The sequence below is a fragment of the Porites lutea genome, chromosome 5 (genome assembly GCF_958299795.1).
Source record: "Porites lutea chromosome 5, jaPorLute2.1, whole genome shotgun sequence".
In the NCBI taxonomy this organism is placed as follows: domain Eukaryota; kingdom Metazoa; phylum Cnidaria; class Anthozoa; order Scleractinia; family Poritidae; genus Porites; species Porites lutea.
In genome coordinates, this window is record NC_133205.1 from 34,194,702 (window position 1) to 34,206,248 (window position 11,547).

An 11,547-nucleotide genomic window follows, 5' to 3' on the forward strand; every position below is an offset into this window, starting at 1 on the left:
ACAACAAATGTTCCGAAAATTCTAGATCTCAAATCGTCTTCCGAACAGATATTTTCCGAAAATTGCCGTTGGGTGCCCCTGAATGGTGATGATAATATTCATTTATTCAAATAACCGCAGGAGCCGCAGTATCACTATGCTACGGTTTGCCACAAAACCAAAGATAAGCCGATAATGTATTGTTTCTAATTATCTAAAATGTAAAAACACATTTTCATTTCTCGCTCAAGGCTTTTCGTTTAAAATAAATTAAATTAAAAGATAACGATCGTGTAGCGTCACTTACGATTTACCCTTCCGTGTGAAAGCTGACGAAAGCTACCCCGCTTTCAAAGCAGGGGCACCCAACGAGAATATAGTTCAAAACCACTTAAACATAGCATTGATGAACGTATTTAAGTATTTTAACGGTAGATATAGGCATATTTTTATCTCCTAAAAATTTTTCATCTGTTCGGATTTCCTAGCTGAAAGTGTAGTGATCCGAAAATTATAGGGATCAAAACTTACCGTTTCGAGAATTTCAGCCAGAAAAAAGGCTCCCAAAAATTCGAAGTGACCTTTTTAGGGTAAAAATCCGTTAAAAATGAGTTATTATTAGTTATTGTTCGAAAATTCTAGAAGAGGCAGGCAAGCAAGAAATTTTACGACAAATGTTCCGAAAATTCTAGATCTCAAATTGTCTTCCGAACAGATATTTTCGGAAAATTGGCGTTGGGTGCCCCTGTCAAAGCAGTAGGCGTCAATTTTTAAGTTAAGCGACCATAATAAATTTGTCTCACGACATTCTATCTTAATATTGAGAACAAGCGTTAAAATCATTCGTGTTAATAAAAGGACTTGCAACTATCGATTTTATATGAATCAAGAGAACAAAACTCGATGATGAGTTGTATAGTGCGCGTTTACCATTTCTTAAAAATCAGAACTATTTTGGAATATAGGGGTTTTGTGCATGAAATAATCTTCATAAAACGGACCTCCTTCTTCAGTCAATTCATTTTCTATTCTTGATCCAGTGTTAACAAACTTTTTAATCAGGAGATTAATCTTCCAAAAGGCTAGAAAGAGGCCCTGGGAAATCATAATTAAACATTTCAAAGTCTTCTTTAAATGTATGTCCTAGCTCTACAATCTTCTCTCTGCTAACTGGTGCATATTTTTGGAGCAGTTTACCTGTTGTATTGTGGGTAACAAACTCAGGGAAAGTAACCTCTTTATCCATTCCAGTTTTTTTCAGGACGTAAGCAGCTTCTTCCAGCATGTCCTTAAAATGGCCGATAATATCGTATTCTATGTCACATGGGAAACAAAGTCGTCCGCACGGTGCCCAATGCTCGTTTAGATTAAATCCAAAATCGTTCAAAAAATAAACAAACCTCTTGAATGTCAAAATCCGTCCGGCGCTAGGATCAACTTGACTAAATTTTTTATAAATGTCCCCCTCGAACTTCAAAATCTTATGCCATGGCCATTGCCGTTTTACAAACTTGTTTTCATACGCTGACAAAAGCCTCTCGAAAGGCTCTCGAACAAAGAGAAACTTATAGTAGGATTGAAGCCTCATTTTAACACCCTCGTTGGAATACTTTTGAAGAAACTTAAAATTACTCTCAGAGTGTACATCTGTCACGTTGGTTCGGTTTTCAAGCGCAAGAAAGGCACGCTTCCATTGAGAACAGGCAACCTTGGGAATATAGCAGTAGATAACTTTATACTTGTCGTTAACGATTAAATGACCCAGTAGTTCTCTGGACATAGTCTCGCCTTGTTTGCTGTTTCCAACGTGTCTTCCACAGTAGTCTCTGAGATTTTTCTGTCGTTTAATTTGTCTCTGTTCAATTCGCTCCTGGTCCTCAGAGATCTGTTACAGTGGATTGAAAAAGAAGAGAGAATTAACAGTCGCAGATCCATACCGGTTTCCACTGTTTTACGAAAATCGGTCGAATTTTTCATAAAGTACAGCAATATAATGGGACACTTTTTGATTGCAATCATTTGGCACACGTAATAGTTCTTTGGCAAATGCAACAATTTATGTGTACTAATATACAGTTTTTCCTTTCTTTGTTTTGAATTTAATGGCAATTTCCAAGTACAAGCCCCCGGGGCTTGTATTTAGAGGGGCGATTTATCGGACAGTTTTTCGCGTTACGAGTTCAGGAGGGGCTTATACAGGGAGGGGCTTATTTTCGGTATTTTACGGTATTAGTATAGGTAATAGCATGACTTGTAGTGATATTTGGTATAAATATCACGAGTGATATTTCGAAATTGTTATACGTAATTTCACGAGCCGTTAGGTGAGTGAAATTTGAGCCAATTTTGAAATATCACTAGTGGTATTTATGGCAAATATTACGTACAAATCATGCTATTATTTGTTTATACTACTACCAGCAAAGGTTTTGTAATTTTCACATGTAGGTATTTCAAATTAAGCTGAAATACCACTGCTCTAAGCCAATCAAATTGCAGAAATTTCTCATGTAGTAGTATAAGGTATTCAAAGTCTTGAGACATTTCAAGATTTGTAATGCAGAACCCGTTTTAGAATGTCAAATCTTAAAATTTCCGACAATATGCTGTACGTAAAAACTCGAAATTTCAATATTCTGAATGCCAAATATTAAAATTTCATGATTTGGTAGCTAACCAATGACTAATTATAACTCACCGTAATGATTTTAGTATAATTCTGTAAATAACTCACCAGGTTGCCTTTGAGATCCCAACTTACCTTGTTTTGTTTTTCAGCATATTCTACGGCAGGTTTGGTTGTCTTGACTAAGGTCAGTTGCACGTCAAGTGTGACAAAAGATTACCGAAAAAAAAAAAAACATAAAATACATGAAATCAGTTGTCCAATAAATGTGTTAACTTGAGACATGTTTTTATAAATTTATTTTGTGTACATTAACAATTTTTCATGAACGTGTGTTAAACATGACAGATATGAAAACGTGTATGACGGAGAGTCATTGCAATATGGAGACAAAGCCTTTTAATTCTCCTCTTCTCCACGTCAAAACTTAAAATCATAGTTTTTCACAAGGTATGCTTCTCAAGCTATTTGCTCTTTTTCAAATGTTGGGAGGATTTTTTTTTTGCGTTGTAAGGGATTTTTATATCCCTTAAAACGCACGCAGAAAATATAGGTCAAAGTTTTCTGTTGTTATTCCTTTATCATGATGATTGAAGTAATATATAAATGGTTCTGCAAGGGCACCCAACGATTGTTCTCTGTGAAATATCTGTTCGGAGAAGCAGAAATTCCCTATTATATAGCTTGAGAAAGGCTAAAAATTTCTAGATGACGGCGTTCCATTCATGTAAAACTGATTTTCGAAGCTAATCTAATAAATTTCCTCCCATGTTCTGAAGTTTAATTTTTCGCATTTTTGACTCCCCAGGTTAAGCTACTTTCAGAAGAAAAAATTCGTATTGAAAAATGCGATGGAAAGAGGAATCAGAAAAATTCTCGCTTTCGTAGAACTTTAAATTGCACCTAAAATTTTAGGGAAAGTAATAACGAAGACCTTATAGTTTGGAAAAGATCACCGAACAGATTCATATTTCATAGCGCCGCTTAGAACCGGCATTTCTAGAGATCTAAAAGCTTCTAAAAGTACTCGGGATAGTCTAAAAAGTGTTTTCAATGCATTTAGGAGGAGACCGTTGTTGGGTGCCCCTTAAGTTCTAAGTGTTCTTTTCTGTATATTCAATCTGACGAAAAATATGCCAGGGGCACCCAACGTCAATTTTCGGAAAATATCTGGTCGGAAGACGATTTGAAATCTAGAATTTTCGGAGCAGTTGTTGTAAAATTTCTTGCTTGCCTGCCTCTCGCTCCTAGGATTCTCGAACAGCTAAAAAATGGTATAATAGCCCATTTTTAACGGATTTTTACCCTAAAAAGCTCACCTACAATTTTCGGGAGCCATTTTTCTGGCTGAAATTTTCTAAAAGGTAAGGTTTGATTCCTATAAGTTTCGCATCAGTAGACTTTCGTTCAGCTAGGAAATCCGGACAGATGAAAAATTTTAAGGGGATAAAAATATGTCTACATCTACCGTTTAAATACTAAAGTACGTTCAACAGTGGTGGTTTTGAAATATATTCTCGTTGGGTGCTCCCGATATGCTTTACTAACTTTTTAATTTTAGACTGCTCGTCATCAGCATTTTCCAATAATCAGTCATTTTTATTATTTTTATGTACTATTTCTTATGTGTAGAGGTTGCTTTGCGCTGAAGGAGCCTTTTCTCAGATTTAGTTATTAAATAAATACATGTATTTTAACACGTACAAACCATACTTCACCTGGGTTCCACTCATTCGTCAGCAATAAAGTTATCAAATAAACCGTTACCGACAGAAGATAAAAGAAAACAAGGAAACAAGAAAGAAAAGCTAACAGAATCATTACACTTGACCACAACACAACGACATTGGTCTCAGAAACTTCGCATGAACAAAATCACTGCCGAAACCAAAAAGGAAAAACCCTACCGACACTCCGCAATGATTCTTCATTCGCAGTTCAATTTAGCATTTCAGTTTCGAAGATGAGGGCAATTTTGCTGTTTAAAAGGCTATACATTATTGAAATGTTTGAACTCCACGGAAGCATGTCGTGGGATTTGATACGCTGAATATGAAGCGACAATCCCGCTAAAATGTCTCAAAATTATGCATAATTATGCGAATGTTTAGACGATCAACCGATCAAAATCACTACCCGGTTTTCGGGTAGTGATGACGTCACTGGACTGCATTAACGGCCGGTCGATTCAGACGTTGCTGAGAGGAGAAAACGACTGGAAGCAATCGGATGAAATTCAGGCTAACTTAGTGGCTCCTCACCGCTATTACAAATTGACACTTAAATAAAGGTATCATCATCATCATCATCATCATCTGACGATTTCCCAGATGGGATGTACGTATCTAGCCTGAGAGCAAGCTAGTTAAATCCACAAAGAACCGGAGTAACCGGTGCCTCCCCTACTACTCAAGCTCTCTGGGGAGCTCTTTGGTGGGTTCTGGGCAAGAGATTGTGTCCATGCAAAGGATACACCCGTGACACGGTGACCACAAGAAAACGTCACTACGTGTAGATTTATACTCATGTTAAGCGTGAAGACTCCCCAGTAGAAAGGAGAAGCCGTTACGTCACGTTACCATAACGTTTACGTTACCGGTAAATCCGGATGACAACAAACCGTAAACGTGATCAGGATATTTCACGTCGCCGTCGAGAAATGACAGCTAAGAATTGTACGATAGGCGTGATGCACGTGCAAAGTTACCTTATTAGAGGAAATTAACGCTCCATAAAATTAAGACAAATTAACGCGACGTAGTTTTTTACAGTAATGTATATCAGACGATTTTATTAGGTGATTTTTTTTTTCCACATTACATTGTAGAGTTTCAGCAAGATTATTTGTAGTCATTCTTAAAGGTTTATCCGCTTCACCTCTAAATAAACTATTTAGAGTATCGCTCTACTTCATTAAATGTTCTCCCTTATTCCCATATGGCTTAGTATGTCAAAAGGTCCCATGCACGAGCGAGTCAATTTCAGGTAGCTTGCGTAGCAGGAGCCCCAGTCTCCAGCCGGGTTGAGATCGGCGGGCGCATGGAAACACCCAAGGCTGGAGACTGAGCTTTGCGTAGCAGACGCTTGTAACTAACATAGGCGCAAAAAAGAAAAGGGCGCGCGACGTAAGAGGGAGCGTGTTCCCCTTTGAGAACCCCTTTCTTTCTCGCGCCTATATCATTTATAAGCGCCGGCTAAGCAGGCTAAATTTCAGGCCAATGTAATACCTGCCCGTTAACACTATTCCGACCAAGACCTCTAATTTAAAAATCGGAATTACTTTCCTCGTAGATATGTATTTGCTATAGATACTGGCTTTTCAATCGTGCATGAGATCGGCTAGAGGCCCTGGAAAATCGTAATTAAACATTTCAACAAGTCTTCTTCAAGGCCTTACCCAGCTGATCTTCTCCTTGGGTATCTCCTCGTCCGAATAATCATATAAAAGAAATTTATAATGTTTGTTATCATGCACATCATCCACATCGGTGCGGTTATCAAGAGCAAGAAAGACACGTTTCCATTGACTGCAGGCAACCTTGGGAATATAGCAGAAGATTACTTTGCACTCATCGTTAACAATTATAGGATGATCGTATCGATCGCTCCGATTTCTGCTTGAAGCGTGCTTCTTACAGTAGTCTCTAAGTCGCTGCTGTCGCACAGTTTGTCTCTGTTTAATCCGCTCGAAAAGGTGACCATCCTTCTCTATCTGAAAAGTGGATTGACAAACGTGAGAGCTTTAGCTAGAAGGTGTGATTAGAAATCAGGACAATCAGGATTAGCTTAGTCGGTAGGGGGGCTTAAACCGTGTAAACTGGCGGTCAAGTAGTGTCCCTAATTATATAGTACTTTAAATACAACATTGACACTCAAATAAAGGGCATTTTTTTACACAAACAGGCTGAACAGGGCAAACAAAACAAACAAACAAAGTCGGATTGGGAAACTGCCCACCTACCCCTCCCCTAAGCCAGCATTTTGCCCTAAGTGAGAAGTAAGTGTTAATGTTGGCTTAGGGGAGGGATAAGTGGGTATGGCGCACCGTTTGTTTCGAAATTATTTTTTTCATTGGTTATAAATTTTTAATCTTTTTCTGTTCTGAATCATGGATATAAGCGCTGAAAATCAGAAAGAAGGACTCATGATCCTTTCATTATTGCTTTTTCGTCCTCATTATTAAGAACAATCTATTAATAGTTTACCATGAACTCCAATCAATCAGTTTTGCGGATCGGGTTTACCGACCAGTTATCGATCAATTAAAATATTACTATATTGTGCTAATTTTCTACCAGATACTTAAAATCGATCAGCCAGCAAATCATCAATCGGTAATCCGTCGTGTAAAATCGATGTATATGATCCGTAATCAACCATGGTAAGCTGTCTCAAATTTCGATCAGTTTTGCTCAGTTTATTATTTAACAGTTTATTATTTAACAGTTATCGGGTACTATACTATTGATCAGCGGAAACTCGGCTTGTACAGTCTACCGGTTGTGCGTATTTTCATTCAGTTGTGATATTAATGATATTAATATAATTCCGTAAATAACTCACCATGTTGCCTTTGTCTCGTTTTTCAGCATATTCTACGGCAGGTTTGGTTGCCTTGACTAAGGTGAATTGCACGTCAAGTGTAATAAAAGATTACCGGAAAAAAAATAAGAAAATCCGTCCATGCAATCAATTGTCTAATAAATGTGTTAACTTGAGACTTTTTTGTTATAAATTTATTTTGTGTACATTACCAATTTTTCACGAAGTGGTGTTGAACATGACAGATATGAAAACGATTAGCCGTGTTGCTCAGTGATGGAGAGTCATTACAATATGGAGAACAATATGGAAAGCTTTTAATTGATATCCTCTTCTGAATTTCAAATGCAAGGAGGATTTTTTTGCGTTGGAAGGGTTTCTGAAATCCCTTAAAACGCACACGGAAAATATAAACCAAAGTTTTATGTTGTTTTTCCCTTATCATGATGATTGAAATACATGGCTCTATAGGAGGCACCCAACGATTGTTTTCTGTAAAATATCTGTTTGGAGAAGCAAAAATTGCCTAGAATTTTCTAGAGCTTGGCGATGGAGAGAGGAATCAGAAAATGCTCGCTTTCGTAAAACTACAGATTGCATCTAAAATTTTCGGGAAAATAATACTGAAGACTTTGTAGTTTGGAAAAGATCACCGAACAAATTCACTGAATTTTATAGCGCCGCTTAGAATGCATTTGTTGAGATCTAAAAGTACTCTGGATAGTCTAAAAAGTGTTTCAATGCTCTTGTTTAGGAGGAAACCGTCGTTGGTTGCCCCTGGTTCTAAGTGTTCTTTTCTGTATATTCAATCTGACGAAAAATATGCTTTACTCACTTTTTAAATTTAGACTGCTCATCATCAGCATTTACCAATAATCAGAGTCATTTTGATTATTTTTATGTACTATTTCTTATGTGAAGAGGTTGCTTTGCGCTGAAAGAGCCTTTTCTCAGATTAAGTTACTAAATAAATACATGTATTTTAACATGTACAAACCATACTTCACCTGGGTTCCACTCATTCGTCAGCAATAAAGTTATCAAATAAACCGTTATCGTCAGAAGCAAAATTACTCCAGGTATTTCCACCTTTCGAATGCGTAGGACAGCCGTGTAAGGATTGAAAGAAAGAGGCATCTTTTTGTTTCTGTGACACGACTTCTGGCTCGTAACATGTATGAATATTATTAAATATGCATGCAGATGACCTACTTGTATTCTGGGTAGAACGTGTTTGGTAGAGCGCTTAATTCATTTAATTGAAGGGCATTGACTATTAATAATCACAGGAGTTCAGGCTTCAGGAGTAATCATTGATTCGTGCAGATGACCTACTTACATTAGCATTCTATTTGATAAGCCTGCAGCAATTAAGTATAAATTGCGCAATCATGACTTCGCTATACCTCTCCGCTGCAGAGGCCTCTTTCTGTTGTGGGGAGACTGGGGAGAAAGAAACAGAGAGCGTCCCCCGCGCGCTTTCTATTTTTTGGATACCCAGTAGGAGCATCTGCAAAGAGGAGAGTCGCTATACCAAGATTTAACACAGTCTCCTTTGGAAAGCACTCGCTCATGTATATGGACCCAAAGGTATGGAGCTCTGTTCCTTGTAACGTGAAAGAAGCTTCCATTCCATAAACATTCTGTTTTTTCTTTTTTTAATTAACTAATTTATTTATTCATTCTTTTAAAGTTTTTTTTAGTCTACCCCCTTAGTGGCTATTCTCCACTATTACGGATTGACACAAATAAAGGTATCATCATCATCATCTAACGATTTTCCCGGATGGGATGTACGTATCTAGCTGTAACGTTGTAGTTATGTCCTATCTTGTGAACATGTCCTCTGACGTAATGTGATATGCAAGCCAATCAGGTCATGCAATCTATCGTGGTAGTCGCAGCATAGGACTGGAAAAGAATCTCCGTTGCAGTTTGGTCTTGGAGCAAAATTTGCAATTCTAGCGGGTCGGGGACGGTAGTAAAATTTGTCTCGGAAGGTTAAATAAACACAACTGCAACGTTACATCTAGCCTGCGAGCAAGCTCTCTGGGGAGCTCTAGGGTGGGCTCTGGGCACGAGATTGCGCCCACGCAAAGGATATACCCTTGACACTGTGACAACAAAAGAACGTCACTACGAGTAGATTTATAATCACGTTAAGCGTGAAGACTCCCCAGCAGAAAGGAGAAGCCGTTACTTCACGTTACCATGGTAGCAAAATCTGGATGACAACAAACAGAAAACGTGAACTCGCACTTTTTCAAACTTCATTGATCTTGCTCAACTTCATTTAATTTGCCAAAAGCGACATTTCTGACGTTGAATCGAAAAGAACCGTATCTGAGTTAAGAAAGAAAAGGAACATTTTTGTATTGTGTTCGCCTACTCCATAAAACAGGCCCGTGATCAAGACATTTCATGTCGCCGTCGAGCAATGACAACTAAGAATTGTACAAAACGCATGATGCACGTGCAAAGTTACCTTATTACAGGAAATTAATGCTCCTTGAAATTAAAGCATTAGAAATTAACGCGACGTAGTGTAGTGTTAGTCATTGTCTTAGTCTGAAAAACAGCCGAAGATATCACGTTGACCGTTGCCAAAACGAACAGACTAAAAAGAATAGTGTTTTTGCAGTTAGGTATATCAGACGATTTTATTAGGTGGTTTTTTTCTCTAGATTACATTGTAGAGTTTTGAAGGTTTATCTGCTTCACCTCTAGATAAAATATTCAGAGTATCTGTCTACTTCATTGAATGTTTTCCCTTATTCCCATGTGGCTTAGTATGTTAAAAGGCCCCATGCACGAGCGAGTCAATTTCAGGTAGCTTGCGTAGCAGGAGCCTTAGTCTCCAGCCGGCTGGGGAGTACCGTGGGCGCATCGAAACACCCACGGCTGGAGACAAAGGCTCCTGCTACGCAAGCTACCTGAAATTGACTCGCTCGTGCCTGGAGACTGAGCCTAGCGTAGCAAACACTTGTAAGTAACATGGGTGCAAGAAAGAAAATGGCGCGAGACGTGAGAGGGAGCGTGTTCCCCGCTGAGAGTCCCGTTTCGACCCGTTCTTTCTTTCGCCCATATTATTTATTGCTGTCTTTCAGTGTCACGCCATTCAAAATAGATCAAAATAAAAATCAAAACCTTTCAATAGATAAAGTCCAGAATCTGGGAAATGAAAGGAAGTAAACATGCAAAGACCCTCGCCAAGGTTCAGGTCAGAGGAATATTTCGTATGCGAGATTCGGAGAAACGTTTTACCCAAATTTAGAGAGATTTGTATGGAGACGCCATGCTGGTGCTCATCCGGATGATCTCCAATATGGCGGATGGAAACCAACGGAAACATCTGTTACCGAGTTTTGCTACAAAAGCGTGAATTTATTCTTCGAAGAACTCATAAACATTAAAGTAATACTTTTTCTAATACATGAACTGTTTAGATAGGAAAATTCCCTGAAATACGTCATTCTTTTAACCTACATGGTCATTCTTTTAACCTATAGGCCGTCGTGTAAATGCCACGTCACGCAAAAGCTTAGAAATTCAAGCGTACTCTTTCACAAAACCACGAGCCCTTTTGAAGCGAAAATTTGTATGAAAATTAGTTTGCAGCTGCTCTGATACATCGTGAAAGTAAAATTTCGGTACGATCGATAGTTTTGTAGTTTAAATTTCAGTGACGTCATATGAAAACCAGCAACAAGCGCCTGCTAAGCAGGCTAAATTTCAGGCCAATGTTATACCTGCCCGTTAACACTATTCCGACCAAGACCTCTAATTTAAAAAGCGGAATTACTTTCCTCGTAGATATGTATTAGCTATAGATACTGGCTTTTTGAGATCGTGCATGAGATCGGATAGAGGCCCTGGGAAATCGTAATTAAACATTTCAACAAGTCTTCTTCAAGGCCTTACCCAGCTGATCTTCTCCTTGGGTATCGGGGCATAGTTTTTAAGAAGTTGACTTGCAGTATTGTGGGTATGAAACGGAGGAAAGGTCACAGCCCGATCCATTCCTGTTTGCCCTAGGATATAAGGTGCTTCTTCTGGCATGCCCTCCGTAACAAGAGCTAGTGCTTCGTCAAACACTACTTTCATTTATTTTGGACCGTCAGTACTTTTCTTTTTTTACTAGTTGAATGGCGGCTTCCCGCGTCTTCTTAATGCTAAGTCGCCGTCTGGTTAGCTTTTGGTGGTCGGTGAAATTGAATGAACTGTTTTAGCGTTTTTTGATTGCATACGGGCTCATTGATATTGGTTGTTTGCTTGAAGAATACTCTCATATGCCGTCAATATCTTGCCTTCTCTTAAGTTGATCTCTGTCATTGGTAAAAACTCTGTTTGAGCCGCCTTCTTGGTTATCGATGCATCATTGTTCGAAGTTAGTTCCCGGG

At 38.5% G+C, this 11,547-nt stretch overlaps 1 protein-coding gene across 1 annotated transcript; it reads right to left on the reverse strand.

Annotated features, from left to right (window-relative positions):
• Window positions 1–1,045: 1,045 nt before the first annotated feature.
• LOC140938278 (carbohydrate sulfotransferase 11-like) lies at window positions 1,046–11,251 on the reverse strand. Its single transcript, XM_073387782.1, has 3 exons — window positions 11,069–11,251; window positions 6,003–6,317; window positions 1,046–1,864 (listed from the first exon to the last, which is right to left on the reverse strand). The coding sequence occupies exons 1-3, from the start codon at window positions 11,249–11,251 to the stop codon at window positions 1,046–1,048; spliced, it is 1,317 nt and encodes a 438-aa protein (XP_073243883.1).
• Between the last annotated feature and the right edge of the window lie 296 nt (window positions 11,252–11,547).

What these genes read in the sequence shown, in the direction of transcription:
- LOC140938278 (XM_073387782.1), bottom strand. Translation starts at nt 11,251, where the DNA reads ATGAAAGTAGTGTTTGACGAAGCACTAGCTCTTGTTACGGAGGGCATG. An exon ending in CCAAGGAGAAGATCAGCTGG is followed by an intron (nt 6,318 to 11,068) that starts GTAAGGCCTTGA and finishes TCCACTTTTCAG; the next exon opens with ATAGAGAAGGATGGTCACCT. An exon ending in CCAAGGAGAAGATCAGCTGG is followed by an intron (nt 1,865 to 6,002) that starts GTAAGGCCTTGA and finishes CCACTGTAACAG; the next exon opens with ATCTCTGAGGACCAGGAGCG.